At 42.7% G+C, this 21107-nt stretch overlaps 1 protein-coding gene across 1 annotated transcript in view; it reads right to left on the bottom strand.

Moving 5' to 3' along the window:
- Positions 1 to 6274: 6274 nt before the first annotated feature.
- Positions 6275 to 21107, bottom strand: part of LOC120533005 (E3 ubiquitin-protein ligase UHRF2-like) — a 161910-nt gene continuing 147077 nt past the window's right edge. Inside the window, exon 16 of the mRNA XM_039759592.1 lies at positions 6275 to 7343. Within this exon, the coding sequence (XP_039615526.1) occupies positions 7197 to 7343 (147 nt within the window). The 3' untranslated portion in view covers positions 6275 to 7196. The remainder of the gene's footprint in view (positions 7344 to 21107) is intronic.

The following is a 21107-nucleotide window of genomic DNA, read 5'->3' as shown; positions in this document are numbered from 1 at the left end:
ATTAGAAAAAAAAAAAAAAATGTCTTTAACAGAACTTGGGAAGAACATCATGCTTGAAAGCTGCTTCAGTTTTCTCCACATGAACTTTATCAGGATTTAAGGACCTAAAAGGGGCGGTGGAGACCTGTGAGCGAGTAGCAGCTGATGAATGTTTAACACAAAATGAAATAAAAAGTTCAATCCTACTGCTGTATTCTCACTTCCTAACTAATTTATGTTGCCATTTGCTGTATCAGCATTCGTGAAGCCATGTCAAACTGTGCCAACTTTGCAAAGGCGGCACTAGGTTTGTATTTCTGCAACGTCAGTGCTTTTGAATACATTTAAACACCCACTTCCACCTTTAACAGAAGTGTTAACAGTTGAAAGTCTAGTACGAGGGCCTTGCTGCTTCCTTCTAGCGCACCTTTATTCAAAATCAACACCATCAGACTAAAACTGCACTTAAGCCTGTGGCCTCACAACAGGGAAACAGATTGCTGCATCAAAAAGGAAAAAAAAAAATACTTGTGGCAAAACTTAGTACATTGCTTTGTAAAAAAAAAACAAATGGTCTTTTGCTTCTAGCAGAACTTGTGTCATTGTCACATTAAGAAAGTCATTTCTTTTCTGTCTGGAGGCATTTTCATGCAGCAGTTCCACATACAGTATATGCCTGCCAGTCATTTACTATCTTAATAAAGAACTGTAGTGGGGACAAAAAGCAAAATAACCTCATTTCCTATCACGTGTGCACATTTTATTGAGCCATCAGACATGTACTGTGTTTGTTACAAAGTAGATGTTCTCTTACCAGTACAACCCTTGGCAATCGCAGTCTCAAAGATGCCCTAGAAACTGAAGTGAAACACGAAGCTCCATGGAGTTTGCAAAACCTCACCTGCAGGAATCAAGAGAGATTTTATTTGTCACCAGGAGGAAGCCTACCTTTTAACAAGAGCTCATTAAATAAATAAACAGACAGACACACAATTATCTGAACTCAAACCAGAATGATTAAAACCAAAGAAAATTAAAAAGGAGGAAAACTTCTAACTTGGCAGCCATAATGAGGCATTATGTACAGTAGGTGTGTTGCTGTTGGTATAAATGAGCCCCCATTGCATTTCTTGACACAGTTCTGCTCAATAATTTGTTAGGTGAAAGTCCTCAGTGTTAGTGTGTCACAGAGAGAATGTGCAGCATTGCTCATAATGGCGCTCAGTTTTGTTTTAATTCTCTTCTTCTCTACTACTTCCATTGGGTTGAGTGTTCTGTCCCCTTCGGTGCACTTGTAACATGCACTATGATACATTTTGGTGCGTCTTTTGTGGAAATTACGAGGCATGTCAAATTAAAAAAGGCACTGCACCTTTGTGGGGATGTGAATGAGTGGCATAAATAGAATTGATTTTACTAGTGTGTTATAGATTAGGGGCGGCACGGTGGCACAGTGGTAGCGCTGCTGTCTCGCAGTAAGGAGACCTGGGTTTCCTTCCTGGGTCCTCCCTGTGTGGAGTTTGCATGTCCTCCCCGTGTCTGCGTGGGTTTCCTCCCACAGTCCAAAGACATGCAGGTTAGGCACATTGGCAATCCTTAATTGTTCCTAGTGTGTGCTTGGTGTAGGTGTGTGTGTGTGCCCTACAGTGGGCTGGCACCCTGCCCGGGGTTTGTTTCCTGCCTCGTGCCCGGTGTTGGCTGGGATTGGCTCCAGCAGACCCCCGTAACCCTGTGTTAGGATATAGTGGGTTGGAAGATGACTGACTGACTGACTGTTATGGATTACCTGCATTATGGAGCTGTGGGGGGAAAAAACAGGTAAACAAGTCTTTAGAAACCAATTATCATGTTTTCTGTGGCAAAAAAACAGTTTAAAACCTTTTCAGTGAGTTTTACATTTAATAATTTGGAAATTTGGGGCCAAACAAGTTTTAATGTCAGTTTTGTGAAGCTTCATGTTAATAGAAACTTCCTTGTTTCACTCATCACTAATTATGTTAGGTATACTTTCTCCCAAAAGGAATTGCTTTTTTGGTAGCAGGATATACAAGGTGGCAAGAGACGACTGAAAGATGTGGAGGAGCACGAGGCAGAGTTGTTCTTCACAAGAATGAAGCAGATTACTTTGTCTGGTAAAGAGTTTTTTGAACTTTAGTTTTTGGACAGCATTCTTGAATTTACCTTAAATCAAAGAAATGTTGGTTTCTGGTTGCATTTGGATCAAGTCGTCTCCTGCATGCTCTTTAAACTAAAATTGTTAGTCTCATATCTTAAAAAGAAATCCATAATTTCAGAGCCAGTTGATGAAAAAGGGCCCACCAGTTTCAGTCAACTTCTGCTTTTATTTTAAACACTAGTAACATCAGTCCAACAGAAATCCAGGCAGTCAGTTCCCAATTTATGCACAATCCTCAGCCCAATTTAGAACTGCACACCGTATTTCACATTTCACTTCCTTCTATAGACCACTATGTTCAGTTAGTACAAAAACCAAACTCCTGTGTCATTACAGTTGAGTGGTACGTTTAAATCTTTGGTAGTGTAAGGCTTGTCGTTAGGGTATACAGGGCAAGGTTTGAGTGAGGTTATAACACCTTCAGCTGCTTATAATGTATTTAAAACTAACATAATTACAGTAAAACTCCTTAAAGATGATACGCTCAGAGTCCTCAAATCAGCCTGGTGGGTCTCAACAGACTTCGCATTGGAGGCCTCATACTCTACAAGAATAAAATGGGCAAATTATGATCTGGTGAACCAAGCTGGGGTTTGGCTCGACATTTAGAAATATCTTTAATATTCCTTTACCAGTTACCTAAACTATTAAAAATACTCACCAATTCTTCAGTGAACACTATAGCTGTATTTCTTGTACATTTTCAAATTGTGAGCTACTGAGATGGCCAAGGTTCAAGCACTGAGTAACGAAAAACACAAGAAATTTCACAGTCCAGGTAAATTCAAAGGGAAATAAAACAAAGATGGGGAACACAACCATGAAAATGATTTCTCTTTGACATTCCATTGTTATGTTATGGAGAAATATTGCTGACAAAATAAAGTAAAATAAAAAAAAAAATACAGTACACAAATATATACAGTAGATGCTTTGTAAAATGTAACAAATAATAACTAAATGATACATGAGCATAAATAAACAAATGTTGTTGCTTATTTATTTATATAAACACTTAATCATTTCTTTGTTTATTTGCTTGTGTAACACTGAACGCAACATGAAATATAAAAATCGAAATCTGTTATGATCACCCATCAGAGTTGATAGGGTGGTAGCTAGCACTAGAACGTATTGTTTTTGGATTGGCGAATTGTCGGGCTGAAAGTTTGAGCTGTGTGAAGAGGATACTTCATTTAAAAAGCACTGAATAAGGACTCTGCTGCAAATGAAGTCCTTGGTGTCAAAAGAATTACATCCACTCTACTTACTGTATGTTTACCAGTCAAAAGACAATACTCACCAGAACACAGCTGCTCCACTTTGAGGAGTGAAATTGACCGTTTTCATTTTAAGGTGTTTTTCACATTGTGTGCAGAGTCACTGAAATAAACAAATGAAGAAATAGTTAAATACGTACATCAAGAAATAAACAACAAAAACTTGCGTAAAACCTTTATTTATGCTCATTTATCCTCGACATTTTCTATATTTGCTATCACATTTCACAACACACTTATGAATGTATTTATTTTTTTCAGAAATACTGCTTCACATTATGTTTTCTGACCAAAAAAAAAAAAAAAAAAAAGAATTTATGAAATTGTTGCAGATATATTAAAAAAGAAAAACTGAAATATCACATGGTCCTAAGTATTCAGACCCTTTGCTCAGTATTTAGTAGAAGCCCCCTTTTGAGCTAATACAGCCATGAGTCTTCTTGGGAAAGATGCAACAAGTTTTTCACACCTGGATTTGGGGATCCTCTGCCATTCCTCCTTGCAGATCCTCTCCAGTTCTGTCCGGCTGGATGGTAAACGTTGGTGGACAGCCATTTTTAGGTCTCTCCAGAGATGCTCAATTTGGTTTAAGTCAGGGCTCTGGCTGGGCCATTCAAGAACAGTCACAGAGTTGTTGTGAAGCCACTCCTTCGTTATTTTAGCTGTGTGCTTAGGGTCATTGTCTTGTTGGAAAGTAAACCTTCGGCCCAGTCTGAGGTCGTTAGCACTCTGGAGAAGGTTTTTGTCCAGGATATCCCTGTACTTGGCCGCATTCATCTTTCCCTCGATTGCAACCAGCCGTCCTGTCCCTGCAGCTGAAAAACACCCGACAGCATGATGCTGCCACCGCCATGCTTCACTGTGGGGACTGTATTGGACAAGTGATGAGCAGTGCCTGGTTGTCACCACACATACCGCTTAGAATTAAGGCCAAAAAGTTCTATCTTGGTCTCATCAGACCAGAGAATCTTATTTCTCACCATCTCAGAGTCCTTCAGGTATCTTTTAGCAAACTCCATGTGGGCTGCCATGTGTCTTGCACTGAGGAGAGGCTTCCGACAGGACATTATGGCATAAAGCCCTGACTGGTGGAGGTCTGCAGTGATGGTTGACTGCAGGAGGAAAAGAATATAAGATCTACCACCGCAGTGTCCTTTAACCAGGGTGCAAAACGAGTTGTAAGTGGACGTAATAAGGCAGTAGTCCGGATGGAATCTGCTTTAGGGATCTGGATTGAAGACTGCCAGAAGAAGAAGAACGGTGGTGCTACACAGTCGCCTGTAGAGGCTCCTTTAGAAGGGCTGTAATGCTCTCCTTTGTTGTGCAGTAAAACTAAACTCGTCGTTATCGGACAAGTCGTCGTGTCATTGTTGGAGAGTAATCATAAATCAACTTTCTATGTACAGTACAGTACTTAGTACATGTACGTACGTTTAGTTAACTGTACACACATTTTACTGTATATCATTTTTCTTGCATTGTATGTATTTATTGCTGGTGGTCTGTCTGTCATAATGGCTGTAACATCTGTGATATCGGAGACCCTCAATATCTTTAAAATATTTAGGTTTTACTGTATATAAACAGTGTGTTTACATACATAATTTCAACGAATCGTACCCAATATCTAAGAGAATACAAAGGGTCTATGCTGTATAACTGTGTGGGGAATGTTTATAAGAGTGTGGGAGAGTTTATAAGGGCTTAAAATATATAAAAATAACCATATGAACATATGGTTTCTACTTCGAAGATTTTCACCTTTCGCTGGGGGTTCTGGAACACAACCCCCGCAATCGAGGAGGGATTACTGTACTTTGCTTTCTAAAGTTTACAAGAAATCAATAATTTTCACTTGCTGACAATATCACAAATCTTCCAATGCAAAAATAAGCCAGACTGTTTCACTTAAAAAAAAAAAAAAAATGTACAGCGGGGGACCTGCAGACGAGTGTAAACTGAAAGAAGCCAAGCACAGAGCCATTTGCTGACTGTGAGAATGTGAACTTAACTAGCCAAAAAATACTGTAGTTTAGTTTTCATGTAAGCTAATCACACCAAATCTAGTTATTGTGTAAACCGTTCCCAAGAAGTGCTACATTATGAAATGATCATATTCCAAAACTGAGCCCACAGTAGCAGTGATGTATTTAACAAAATTCATTGTGCAATGATAAAACTGATTCGGAGTGCACAGCATATTAAAAAAAAATATGCTAAGTACATGGGAAAATTCTTTGGCTTACCTGCAGCTGACATTGTACAATTGTCTCAAAAGATTTCAGAATGTCTACTTGATGGTTCAACACTGTTTAATAAGTACTAGCATTTTTCATAATAAATGGTGGGTCAGTCAGTATTATGCTATTATGATTATTTACTGACATATGTGCGGTATTATGGTACATGGTTGGACTAACCATGAAAGAATTAAATGCAACTAATACAAAGATTTAGCACAAAGCTTAAATACACACTTTCTATTAAAAGGTATAAAAAGCATCTTTAGCAAACCCCTCCAACCTCCTATATCCATTATAGAACAAAAAGTTGATGTTCTGGTAAACATCAAACTGCAATAATCACCTTTCTCTGAAGCACCCAGGTAGTGCTTAAGAGAGTCTCCTCATGTGCATTGCTGAAATTCCATTAAAGTTAAAGTGTAACTGAGAGTATTTTTATTTGAACTCAAAAGCTTCCCCACCAGTGTTTCATGTTAGCTAATTGTAAAACCACAACTGGTTAAATGTTCATGTAAAAAGTAACCAAGGCATATGAAGCAGCCAGACTGAACAGTAGGATTAGTACTACTGACATAAATGCAGGCAGAAAGGAGACATAATGTTGAAATCAAAATATTTAATAAGTACATATCAAGTATTATACCAAGTATAAAATTTCAGATCACAATAAGCATTTAACCCTCTCCAAGCTAATGTTGCCATTGCTTTAAACAAAGTACAGGTAAGATTGCCACATAAAGAAAATAAATGATTAAAATAACAAGCAACTAAAATATAACGGTGGCTTATTTAGTAGTAAAAGACTCAAACATTTTTTTCTAATAAGTGCAATTAAAACATACACAGAACACTAATACAAGAAAGCAAACTTTCATTGTCCTTAAAAAAGTATTGGTCATCAACTGCAAGGAACAGGAAGCTCACAATAATAGACAGACTACCATCTTACCCTTCTTTGCTGATAAAGTACTACCGGAGTGGATTTATGAGTACAAGGGTCCAAAAGATTTCTGCACATCACAGTTTTTTTTGATAGTTTTTGTTTTTTGAATTCAGTGTTTTTTTATTGTAGATCCATGTATTTATTAAACAAGTGTGTAAACAACAGCAATGAAGCATAGCTTCAGTGGAACAAAACACAAAGACAATGATAATGATTCCGCCCAAAAAAAGAAAAACAAAAGAAAGGAATTCCCCCACCAATAACTTCTCTTATCTCCTGAGGTAGTTATGGACTCCAATCAAACAAAAACTAAATCACTTTTCAATAGTCCTTCTACATATCGCCTAGCAGCAACTACCTTGGATGACAAACTGGTGGAATGCTGGAGAGAATTCAATCTTTTCTATGGTGCTGAAGATATAGGTGTGGGAAACACTAACTGCTCAGATTTCCGGATTAATGGTGTTCTGGTGAAGCCACTGCGTGACCTGGTCACAGCACAGATATTGGGAGATTTCAAAACAGGGCTGGCAGTCTCTAAAGGGTACTCAAACCGTAGTTGTTGTGAGTGCTTCTCATCGTCCTTTACTATATCCAGGAAAGAACTGGTCCAGCAGTGACTGAAGGATCTTGTTGAGGACCATGATGTAGTCTTTGCCTAAATCATGGCGACAAGCAGGACAAGTGTACACTTCCGCACGGAATGATCTTTGCAAACATGTCTGGAGAGAGAGAGAGAGAAAAGAAGTTCAGCTAAGAACAAGATTATTTTATTCTAAAAGATACAATTATGATTTTTCTTTTTAACAGAAACTTAAAAATTGTTGCATCTTCTTATTAAAAGATACAACCACAGCAAGCCACATCAGTAGGGTGCTTGTTAACCTTATTCTATTAGTAACATACCCTAAGCAAAATACTATCAAAAAGCAGTCCCAAAGAACATTTGATTTTAGTCTGAAGGCAATTGGTTATTATGTATCAAATGAATGCCTTGCATTACCTTTGTCAATACTTATCTATTTTTTTTTATCTATTTTTTAACAATTATAGTGATTAGCCATATCAAAACATATATATATATACTACCAAGTTATGCTCATGCAATTCTTCTTTTTGTCTAACAGACTTGCATCTCATCTGCGGTAAGACTTAAATTTATAGAAAATCAAGAAATTGAAATGTGCTGACTATTGATAAATTCCTGCTAACTAAATTTAGTATATCCTTTTTGTGGTTCCGGAACATCTGTGGGTATTTACAGGGAATGGATCTCAAAGGAGAGGTTACCTACAAGGAGGACACCCTTGCATAGTTCAGATATGAATGCTCACAAATTTGGATTTGATGACTCTTTTATTGTCCTTTGACGATTTAAGATTTTTTTCTCCTTCTGTTGATTTTGGATATGTAAAGATAACTTAAATGAAAATTTGTTCTTTCTAACACATCTGATGTATACAGGTTGCTTCCTTAATTTCTTAATCTATATTTTGTTGAACAAAGAAAGGTGGAACAAGCTGGGTGTGTTTTTTGGCTTAAAGTACAAGTAAATAGTAAATGAGGGGTGCACATTATACTGAATTACAATACTACAAAGTTATACTAAAAGCAGCTGGAAAGACATTATGTACTAGGTACACCTATGACAAAAGTTCCAAACTCCTTCTACATGATATGCTTTCTTAGATCAAAACGGAAGAGAAAAAAAACTGACAACCAGCTCTCTGATATTTTTATTTCAAACCACTGAAACTCAGTATTAGTTTTTAATGTAACATTTTTTTACATTGGAAAAAATTTAATGAAAAAAAAATGAAATCTGCTGTGTGCACAAGTATTCAGTCTGTGTTATTGAAGCACGATGTTTAATCAGGTAAAACCAATTGCCTAACAAGGACACAATTGGCCCTCACCAGTAAATCACTCAAACAAATGCCATATTTACTAATTAAACACTAAGCTGTCTAATAGTTAAGAGATCATCTGACACTGGTGGTAAAATAATACAAATACATAAATTAGAAAAAAAGTAAAAGATAATATCCAAGTGTCTGCATGTCTCAGTGGGCACTACTAGTATATCAGGAAGTTGAAGCTTTGCTGAACCTATGACACACCCTTGTTGCCGCGCAGAAACAGCTGCCATGTATCACAAGTTGCCGGAGTTTGCTCCTTAAGGCGACGTGGGATTCCACCGTGTGCTTTGTTTCCACAGTAGCTGCACTTATGAATATGCTTGTATGTATCACATGCTTCATATTTTTTTGCTGCCATCTAAATTGTGTAATTCGGTTTTTGTTCATCACTCTTTGGAACTGTTGCTTTTTGTCTGTGCACTGCGTCAGTTCATGTGAGCCGGTCGGTGTACATAAATCGAAGGCTCCCAGCTGAGCTGGTGCCATCTTGTGCGATGTCCACGGCTGTATTTAATTTTAGCTAAGACCCGGCACTTAAAAATCTTTCTTTTAGTTTTGCCGAGTTTGTGCCAAACACCACCCTGACCATCTCATCTTCCTCTGCATAAGCACAGTCCTTCACCCACATATATATATATATATATATATATATATATATATCTATATATATATCTATATATATATCTATATATATATATATATATATATATATATATATATACATATATATACACATACATATATATATATACATATATATATATATATACATATATATATATATATATATATATATACATATATACATATATATACATATATATATATATATATATATATATATATATATATATATATATATATATATATATATATATATATATACATATATATATATATATATATATATATATATATATATATATATATATATATACATATATATATATATATATATATATATATATATATATATATATATATATATATATATATATATATATATTACATCTTGTTAGTTGAGACTGTTATTTGTTGAACTGTGCTCCCCTTCATCTTGTCATTTATTAACACACCAGTCAGTCACATCCCATACTGCGGTGGTACTATAAAAGTCTATGAACCTCACGTAGCACGTGGGTCCCATAATAAACATTTGAATACAATACACCCCATGTGTCTCACGTAGGCACCCCTTTATCTCTTGTTTCGGTCACGCCCAAAACGTATCCTTAGGGTATATAAACCCCTGTGTCTGGTTAGTTGTGGTAATGCAGCAATTTGAACCTCTGTCTACACGCTTCACTTCGCCTTGATCCAACCGTGGAAATCACTCGCCTTGTAAGTGTCTTTAAAGCTCTATTATTTAATGTACACTGTCTGCTATGTATTGCTTTGTAAATTATTCTTTATTGTCTTTGATTGTACACATGTAAATGCTTGTATGTTTCTTTTGTATATATTTCAGTTTACAACGGCACGCCCAGTAAAAGCTCTCAAGATAGCTCGCTCACCCTTGTCGTTTTTTATGTGGATGTACCGAGTTGTTTAAGCTTTTCGGCCGCATAGTGCGGAGTGAGGCAGAAAATATATATATATATATATATATGTATATATATATATATATATATATATATATGTATATATATATATATGTATATATGTATGTATATATATATATATATATATATGTATATATATGTATGTTGTCACACACGTGCGAGTAGGAGGCAGTCAAAGAGCCTAAAGGTGAGTGAAATCTCGAGACAAGGGTTTATCACGTGGTACTTACCTGAATCTCTTTCTATCTACAGAAAACCGGAAGAAAAATAAAACACTTTCCAATTTCAAATCCAAAATGGCGCGATGACGTCACTTCCGGTTCCAGTCTGATGACGCACTTCGGTTCCACACTCGATTGCTCTGGTCTACTCTTGGTGACGTTGGTTCCATGGTCCCGCCTCCAATCGTCACTTCCTGACAACCATTTCCTTTCCCATCATCCCATCTGTTATAAAACGCCATCTTGTTGCAGTCATGTATTCACTTTGTACTGAAAAGTCATTTTGAATCAACTTTTTCATTCTCTGTCTGGACGACAATATATGGGGACATTCCCCAAACCTTTTTCTAGTTTGAAAAGACTCTTGATTTATTACAATTGGCGTAGTCGGCAAGGATACATTGTTCATCATGAGCGAAGAACAGGACCTCAATACGGTACTTCACACCATCATGGGAGATCTCCAAACATTGAAGATACAGATGGGAGAAACCAGGACTCAACTTGCAGAGACCGAGGCTCGTTCTCGTGCTGGTGCACGGCCGGAGGTGGTTCGGCCACAGCCAATCCAGTTAACTCCTTTGACTGAAGAAGATGACATCGAGTCTTACTTTTTGATTTTTGAGCGTTCCGCTTAGCCGAAGTCGGAGTGGGCATACCTACTGGCTCCCTATTTGAAGGAACGCGCAGAGGGCTTATTACGATTTAACCGAGGAGCAGGCGGCCAATTATGAAGCTCTGAAAACGGAGGTGTTCAAGCGCTACGGCGTTTCACCAGAACAACAGGCGAGAGAGTGGAGGGAGTGGCAATTCGATCCAGAAAGGCCGCTAAGAACTCAGGGCTTTGAAGCTTGGGGTAAGGTGTGTCGCTGGCTACGGCCCGATATAAATTCCTCCCACAAAATGGCTGAGCTCCTGGCATGCGAAACCTTCGTGCATGCCCTCCCTGACCACATCGCCCAACAAATAAGAAAGCACACGTTCGAGGATATGGACACCTTAATACAAATAGCAGAGCGTCATTGGGCAGCCTATAAATCGGGGCGATCGGAACGGTCTTCTCGCCGAACCCAACAGATACGTGGAGCAGTCCTTGAGCCCCCCCGACAAACTCCCGAACCTGCCGTCCGTAGAAGGGACAGACTAGCCGGTCCCCCTCGCTGTTTCAAGTGCGGGGAGATTGGACATCTGTCCCCGAGCTGTGCCTACGAGCCTATGGATTGCTCGATAGTGAAGGGAGAAAGGTACTGTGCCGCAGTGAATAACCCTCTGTCTCTTCCATATACAGGTGCAGTTATAATAAATGGTAGAAAGGTAAGGGCAATGTTTGATTCCGGGAGTAACATTTCCATTGTTGCTGCCCGTTACGTATTACCGCGACAGTGGACTAAGGGGAAAACTAGTCTAAAATGTATTCATGGGGATATTAAATATTACAGAACTGCCAGGTGTGTAATATCGCTAGAACATAAAATAACCAGTATGGCTATGGCAGTATTACCCGATCCCCCTTTTCCAGTCATTTTAGGAAGAGATTGGAATAACATCAACAGCGGTAAGAACGTAACTGCATCTAAAAGAATTTAGGCTTAGTAATGGAGAATAATGCTCCGACTGCCTCCACGCCGTGTCCCTCAGTAGCACGGATCCATACGGGTACCCAGTGCGAAAATTTTGATGTCCCATCGTCCTCTGCTGGGACTGATACAGTCGACGCGAAGACGAGGGCGATAGCCCCTCCCATTGAACTCGAAAGAGACCCTATTCAAAACTTAGCAACTCAATTTCGGTTAACCCCATCATCATTCAAAAGAGAACAATGGAATGATGATTCATTAAAAAATGCTAGAAATGCAATAGTATCTACCGATGGTTATACAAACCTAGATCCCATGCCACCGATGCCGTTCTTTGTAATTAAAAATGAATTATTATATAGAGTGGCAGAACACGAGGGTGAAGTGCGGGCTTTGCTGTTAATTCCACGTACGTTTCGGCGAAACGTATGTGAATTAGCACATGCCCACCTTCTAGGAGCCCATCTAGGCTCCGAAAAAACTTTGGAGAGAATAAAACTCAGATTTTTTTGGCCGGGAGTTAATGAGGAGGTCAGGCGATTTTGCTTCATGTCCGAGTGTCAACTTCGCCAGATACCCAGACGGTCTAAAGCTCCTCTTATTCCCCTTCCCTTGTTGACATCCCGCTTGAACGAGTAGGTATAGATCTCGTTGGTCCATTAGAACCCTCGTTAAAAGGTTTTAAATATATTTTAGTTCTAGTAGATTATGCCACTCGCTTCCAGAGGCTGTTCCTTTGCCAGCTAATTCAAAAATATCGCACGGGAATTAGTAGGGATATTCGCGTGTTGGGATCCCCAAAGAGGTCTTAACAGATCAAGGGACTCCTTTCACTTCAGAAACGTTCAGGAAGTGGCCAAATTACTCAGGATAAAACATCTAAAAACATCAGTTTATCATCCTCAAACTGATGGACTGGTTGAACGTTTTAATCAGACGTTAAAACAGATGTTACGCAAGGTAGTTAGCGAGGACGGGAGAAACTGGGATCAGTTGCTTCCCCTCGTTTTGTTTGCCTACAGGGAAGTCCCTCAAACCTCAACAGGGTTTTCTCCTTTGAATTATTATATGGAAGACAACCCAGGGGGATTTTGGACATGTTAAAAGAAGGTTGGGAGGAGGAGGTACTCCCTACCTCAAATATTCTTGAATATATCGCAGTTACGCGATAGGCTAGAGAAAATCCGACCTATCCTAAAAGATAATTTAGAAAAGCGCAAGCAGCACAGTCACGTTATTATAATAGAAACACCACCATTCGAATTTGTCCCGGTGATCGTGTTATGGTATTAGTCCCAACCTCCCATTATAAATTATTAGCTCATTGGCAAGGACCTTATGAAATTAAAGAAAGAAGGGTCTCGACTATTTAGTTAAACAACCTAATCGTCGACCGAGTGAAAGAGTATATCATATTAACTTGCTGAAACCGTGGAAGGAAAGGGAGCCTGATCCCTCCTCCGACAGCCTAGTTCACTTTTTATGTCCTGTGCCAAACTTAATTTTGGTCCCGATTTGACACCCGAACAGAGACAAGATCTCGAAAAAGCTATCTTGTCTGTACCTGAGGTGGTGGACGAATTACCTGGACGTGCATCGCTTGATTGCACATGATATTATTACGGACCCTGGAGTGATTGTCAGGAGAGACCTTACAGACTCCGGAGGCAAAGAAAGCGGAAGTGGAGTTGGAAATTAGGCTAATGCTGGATTTAGGGGTTATCGAAGAAAGCTATAGCCCTTGGTCTAGTCCAATTGTTCTAGTTTCTAAACCCGATGGGTCTTGGAGGTTCTGTAATGACTTCCACTCAATCAGGTCTCTAAATTTGATGCGATCCGATGCGCGAGTAGATGACCTGCTCGATCGGCTAGGAAACGCCAATTCCTAACTACCCTTGACATGACAAAGGGTATTGGCAAATTCCCTTAACGGATTCTGCAAAAGAAAAACGCTTAGCACTCCCAGTGGACATTGGCAGTATAGGGTCCTTCCATTTGGTTTGCACGGGCGCCAGCTACTTTCCAGCGCCTGGTAGACACACTGCTACGGCCCCACAATTCCTTTGTGCCGCTTACCTAGATGACGTTGTCATCTATTCCAGCACATGGAAGGATCATGTACGGCAGGTGAAAACGGTGCTTTCCACACTGGCAGCAGCAGGTGTATTAATCCAAAGAAATGTTTCTTTGGATTGAAAGAAGCCAAATATTTGGGCTACCTAGTGGGGGGAGGTGTCGTGAAGCCACAATGTCTTAAAATTGATGCCATCATTAATTGGCCCCGTCCGATAAATAAGCGCAAGTACAAGCATTTTGGGATTAGCTGGATACTATCGCGCTTTGTACCTCATTTCTCAGAAATTGCTACGCCCTTATCCAATTTGACAAAGAAGCGAGCACCTGTTAAAGTGGTATGGGATGATAAAGTAGATAAAGCATTTGGTGACTTAAAATTGGCCCTTACGTCAGCACCTGTATTAAAATCTCCTGATTTTTCTCTTCCTTTTGTTCTCCAGACCGATGCATCGGCCACAGGATTGGGTGCCGTGTTGAGCCAATGTATCGACGGTGCTGAACACCCCATTATGTATCTGAGCCGGAAACTGCTGGACCGGGAGATGAAGTATGCTGCGGTGGAGCGTGAGGCTCTGGCGATTAAGTGGGCTATTACATCATTAAGGTACTACCTATTGGGGCGAGAGTTCACTCTGATAACGGATCATGCCGCTTTACAGTGGATGTCCCTTCATCGGAGTCAATCCTCGTGTCACTAGGTGGTTTTGGATCTTCAACCATACCGTTTTAGCGCACTTATCGTAGGGGTTCCTTACAGGCCAACGAGATGCTCTCTCCCGGGTCCACGACCTCTCGGTGCAGATCGCCCGACCGGATGGGTCTGGGCTGAGGGGGGGGTCATGTCACACACGCAATGCAGTAGGAGGCAGTCAAAGAGCCTAAAGGTGAGTGAAATCTCGCGAGACAAGGGTTTATCACGGGTACTTACCTGAATCTCTTTCTATCTACAGAAAACCGGAAGAAAAATAAAACACTTTCCATTTTCAAATCCAAAATGGCGCGATGACGCACTTCCGTTCCAGTCTGATGACGTCACTTCCGGTTCCACACTCGATTGCTCTGGTCTACTCTTGGTGACGTTGGTTCCATGGTCCCGCCTCCAATCGTCACTTCCTGACAACCATTTCCTTTCCCATCATCCCATCTGTTATAAAAACGCCATCTTGTTGCAGTCATGTATTCACTTTGTACTGAAAAGTCATTTTGAATCAACTTTTTCATTCTCTGTCTGGACGACAATATATGGGGACATCCCCAAACCTTTTCTAGTTTGAAAAGACTCTTGATTTATTACAATATATATATATATATATATATATATATATGTATATATATATATGTATATGTATATATATGTATATGTATTGTGACACCTGGCCCGGACACAGACAGACGGACAGCATATTTTTGCCCAACACACTTTTATTTACACTATATTTTATATACAACAGTCACGTGCACTCACAACCCCAGCGCCCTTGGCACTGATTCCCCCAAGTCCAGGGCCCACAGTCCTGTGCCTTGCTTCCTGGTCGCCTCCTGTCCTCGCTCTCCAGCTCAGTCCTTCTGCCTCCCGACTTCCACCAATCACTGGAGGGAGGCGGCCCCTTAAATAATGCCCCGGATGAGCCCCAGGTGCTTCGCCTCTAGCCACGCCTTAAGCGCATGGAAGTGTCGGCTGTCTTCCTGGCAGCTCTCCGGTGTCACACAGTCTTCCCCGGCACTTCCTGGTGTGGCGGAAGTGCCGGCTCCCGGGATAATTAGGCACCGGGCGCCGCCTGGCGGTGGCCACGGGTCCCTACAGGGCTGGGCTTCAAAGCCCTGTACCCGAGGGCCCTTGCCTAACCAGGACGGATGCCCCCACTCTGTCTGGAGGAGGCACTCGCCTCCTCCGGTCCTCCAAGCGCCCCGCCGGGCTCCTGCCCCACCGGCAACCGCACGGGATGAACCGCATCGGGCGCCGCCTGGCGGTGACCACGGGCCCCTACAGGAAGGGCTTCCATGCCCTCAACCCGTGGCCCCAACAGAACCAGGACGGACGCCCTCGGGTCTGGAGGAGGCACAAGCCCTCCGGGCCCCTTGGGGGTTCCCCGTTTTCCCCGGATTCCTGGTTCCCGGTCCTGGGAAAATTGAGGGGGCCCAGGGGGGGGTTTTTTTTTTAAAAACCCTGTACCCGGTTTGCCTAGCGGGCTGACTTTCGGGAGGCCCCCTCCGGCCCCGCTCCGGCGCCCCCCGCCCCACCCCCGGGGCCCGGGCTCCCCCCCCCTGGGGGCCCCGGGCCCCGGGGGAAGGGGCCCCCTTAACCCGGCCCCCAGCGGGGGGGGGCCCCCCCGGGGGGGGTTCGGGCCCCCCTCCTGCTCCCCCCCCACCCCCCGGGGGGTCCCCCCGGGGGGCCCGGGGGCACGGCACAACCAAAGGGGGGGCCCCCACAGGGCCACCCCCCGGGGGAACCCCCCGGGACACTGCTTCCGGCACCCTCGCCGGCGCCAAACGCCCCTGGGGTTTCCCCGGCCCCCCCCCGGGCCCCGCTCAGGTTTCCCCCCGGGGGCCTTTTCGGGGCCGGGGGGGGGCCCCCCCCCTTGGGGCCGGGGGGGCCCCCTTAAAAAAAAGGAAAAGAGGGCCAGAAGCACACCCGGACACTCATCCCCCGCCCCGTTTTCCCCCCCCCGGGGGTCCCCCCCCCCCTCCGCAGCCCCCCCCTGAATCCCCCGGGGCCTTCCCGTCGAAAAACCTGGCCCTTTGCCCCGGCTTTCGCCCCAGGTCTCCCTCCCCCCGGGGGCCCCCCCCGGGGCCCGGGCGCTTCCCCGGTCTTCCCCGCCCCCTTCCTTTCCGGGCAGCTGGGGTTCCAGCCCGCCGTAGGCCCCCGGGGGCGGGAGGGGGGGGGGCAGGGCCGGCCCCCCGGTCACCCCTCTTTTTCCCCTCCCCCGGGGGTGGGTTTCCCCCCCCGGGAAAGGTTTCCTTTTCCCCCCCTGTCTTTTAAATTTCCAACCCTTTGCGGGGGGGAAAATTTTGGGGGTTTTAAAAAAAAAGGGGGGGGGTTTTTCCCGGGGAAAAAACCCCCCCCCCTTTTGCTCTTTGGGGGAAACCAAATTTCTAAAAACCCCAAACCTTTTTTTCCCCCCCCCTTTTTTAAAGAAAGGCGTGTTTGGGGTTTCCCCAAATCCCGGGGGTTTAAACCCCCCCCTTTTTTTTTTTTACCCAATTTTGGGGCCCCCCTTTCAAACCCGGGGAAGGGGCACAACCGCAGCACGCCCTACTATGTCCCCAGGGTCCAACACGGCACCCTGGGACATCTGTTCGGCACCCTCGCCGCGCAAACGCCCCTGTGGTTCGCGCCGCCTCGCCCCGCTGTTCCCCAGCGGGTCACGTAGTCCTCCCGCGTGGAGCACGCCCAGCGAGCCTTGCCTCCAGGAGGGCAGGTCCCTTGTCGACGCCGGCCTCAGCGCTTGCCGGGCTTCGGGCCTGTAAAATAAAGGAAAAGAGGGCCAGAAGCACAGCCAGGACACTCATCCCGAGCGCCGGTCTCTCAGACGACCGGTGCTCCTGCCCCTCCGACAGCCCCCAACTTGCCTGCTGGAAGTCCTCCGCCCGAGGTTCCATGCCCGTCCGCTCGCCTGCCCGGCACCGCGCTTCTCGCAGGCAGCTCGCCCAGCCGCCCAGGGGATCTCTCTGCCCATCCAGAGGACGGCCCTTCTCCGGACGCAGCACTCAGCGCCAGCGTCCTCTCCTATCGGAGGAACTGCATTCACCCTTCGGTTCCTCCTTCTTTTCTTGGACGCTGCTGACGGTCTGGGTCTGAGCACAGCGAAAGCTCAAATCCAGCCCCGTCTGCGTCCAGGCAGAGCGACAGGAGGCAGCTGCAGGCTTGAGCTGCAGGGCGCCAGGACCCAGGGCACTCAGCAGCCCCGATCCTACCAGCCCTTGCATATTCAAGCTCCCTGCGCCGCTAGCTGTCTCGCGCCTGCAACATCCGCTGTTGGGAGGTTGCCTACTCGAGCCGGGTCGTCCCGTAATCGGTCACGGCCATGTTCGGCGAACCCCCCCCCTTGCTCTATATATATATATATATACACACACAGCAAAATACCCGCGCTTTGCAGCGGAGAAGTAGTGTGTTAATGAAGTAATGAAAAAGAAAAGGAAACATTTTAATAATAACGTAGCATGATTGACAATGTGTTTTGTCATTGTCATGAGTGTTGCTGGCATATGCATATATATATACAGACACACATTTACATACACTTATATCTATCTATCTATCTATCTATATCTATTTATATATCTATATCTATTTATATATCTCTCTCTCTCTCTTCTTTGGGGTGCGAGCAGCTGTTGCTGGGGGTGCCAGAATCCATTGAGGAAGAGAAATTAAAAACATTATTTGTATAAAATCTTAATTTATCTATCCATTCCTAAATAATTAAATGGGCAGGCTATTTCGTATCAGTGCAATACGGCACCTTGTTAAAACGGATGACTCCTAATCTTACGTGCACTAAGTGCTGCGTGGGTATTATAAACTATCGTATTTGTTCAAGTTCTATTTAAATTTTAAATATAAGTAATTTTTATTTGGTCGACAGAAATCTGTTTAGTAGGAATGAAAGTTAAATTTAATCATCATTGCATACATTTTTCTTCACCATAGACATTTAAAGACTAAATCCAACTGCCTGATGGGCTCATCAGGCAGTACACACTCACTGCACCCACTCTTGCGAATTGAACCTCAGACATCAGCGCTAAAGGTGAAGCCTCTCATGTTGCGCTAGGGTGTGTAGTTCATTTATTTGACAGTATGTAGATCGGGGTGTGTGTATATATATATATATATATATATATATATATATATATATATATATATATATATATATATATATATATATATATATATATATATATATATATATATATCTATATATATATATATATATATATATAATACCACACGTGTGGCAGAAAAGTAATGAGACTGATTTTTTATTTACCAAAGTTTTTATTTTTTTCAAACATCAATGTTATCCCCTTCAAAGTAGTTCCCTTGGGCAGCTACACACCGATGGAGACGCGTTGTTCCCACTGTTGGTAGCAGCGCTGGAAGTCTTCAACCGTATGGTCTTCAGCATGTCCGGTTACACTCTTTTGGATGTTTTCTAAAGTCCCGAAATGACGTCCTTTGAGGACATTTTTCAGTTTAGGAAAAAGGAAAAAGTCACACGGACTGAGGTCAGGTGAATAAGAGGGCTGGGAAACCACAGGAATGCCTTTTGAGGTCAAAAATTCTGTTATGGAGAGGGCAGTTTTTCGGCACCATTTTGGCACAGACCTTTTGCATGTGCAAATGTTCAGTCAAAATTTGATGAACAGTAAATCTGTTCAAATTTAATTGTTCACTCAACATTCTTAATGTTAAACGACGGTCTGATCTCACAAGAGTGTTCACACGTTCGATGTTTTCATTGGTTTTCGAAGTTGAAGTCCTCCCTGAGCGGTGTTCATCTTCAACGTGTTTTCTGCCTTCCAAAAATGATTTGTGCCAGCTTAAAACTTGAGCTCGATAAAGAATGTTCCCCATAGGCCTGTTTTAACTTTTCAAACGTCACACTTGCCATTTAATGGCACAACGTTGCTCCAAATTCCGCCTCCATTTTGCGTGACGCTGACAACCAAAAACACAACTTCGCTAATAGCAGTCATAAAATCAATGAAGTTAACGGAAGGAGTTGAAACTTGCACTGAGCTATGGGAGGGTACTGATACACGTGCTCTATCAAGGACAACAGCGCAGCATTGCCAGATCGCTTGCAGTGTTGCCAGTCTCATTACTTTTCTGCCACACCTCGTGTATATATATATATATATATATATATATATATATATATATATATATATATATATATATTACTTTGAGAATGCAACGTATAGTTTTGTCCAGGAGGAAAGGAATGTTGCCTCAAATCAATGGCAACCTTTTGAAGGGTGTGTCCCTGAGACTTATTAATTGTCATCGCTAAGCAGAGCCTTACTGAAATTTGAGGCATTTCAATTGAAATGGGAGATCAGGGGTATAACGGTGATGCCAGGAATACATTCAGAGTGTGGCGCTCTGCTGTTTTTTTGTGTAGTTGCCTTCACACAGCCTCTCCGCTGCTTTATAAACAAACGCCATATAAAGCCATCACCTTGTCAATTGTGTACTGCGTTTTTTGAACAGGTTTGATGCATGGAAGTGATCACTTGTACTGCGTTCAGTAAGCTCACGTTAGCTGCTCTCGTGTGATGTTGCGATGTCCACGGCTTAATTTAATGTTAAGTAAGACCTGGCACTTAAAAGTTTCTGGCTGCACGCCGGTTGTAATATGACGAAGCTGCGCGAGGTCACTTTTGAGAATGCAAGTATAGTTGTCCAGGAGAAAAGCAATCTTGCCTAAAATCAATGGCATCGTTTTGTAGGGTCTGTCCCTGAGACTTATTACTTGTCATCAAGCAGCAGAGCCTTACTGGAAAATGGAGGCATCTGAATTGAAATGGGAGATCAGAGGGTATAAAGGGGACGCGAGGAATACATTGAGTGTGGAGAAACTCTAGAGACAGGGTGTGTATTAACTTGTGGATTTTTCTGTGAGTATTTGGTGGCAGTGTGACAAAGTTGCTTCGGAAGACGGCGTTAACCGTGGAGCTCAGCTCAGAACGAAATGAGGTAAATGGGAAGGGAGATGATAACGTGACTCCCCCACCCGCCTTAACTGTCAATCCCCCACAAACACAGTCTCTCGGAATTTGCTTAAGCACAGCCCTTCACCTGCAATTTTAACTTAGTTACAAAGTGATCAAAACTCGCTTTATATCCCGCGCCCTCTCATTAAACTTGTATCCGCATTACCCGTGGGCATGACAAACACCAGCGGCAGCCTGTCTATGAACTTAATTTAAACTTTAAGTTTACACCGTGCTTTGTTTCCGAAGTAGCAGCACTCATGAATATGGTTGTAAATGTCAGTCACTCGCTTCTTATTGTTTCGCTGCCTACTCAATTATATAATGCATGTTTTCTTCAGCGCTTTTTTTTTTTAGCTCTTTCTGGTTTTCTACGTACTTCGTTGATAGTCAGTTCACGTGATTATG

This window comes from Polypterus senegalus, chromosome 7 (genome assembly GCF_016835505.1).
Source record: "Polypterus senegalus isolate Bchr_013 chromosome 7, ASM1683550v1, whole genome shotgun sequence".
NCBI classification, from domain to species: Eukaryota; Metazoa; Chordata; class Cladistia; order Polypteriformes; family Polypteridae; genus Polypterus; species Polypterus senegalus.
Note: the sequence above shows the minus strand (reverse complement) of the source record. Positions and strands in the feature narration are given on the sequence as shown.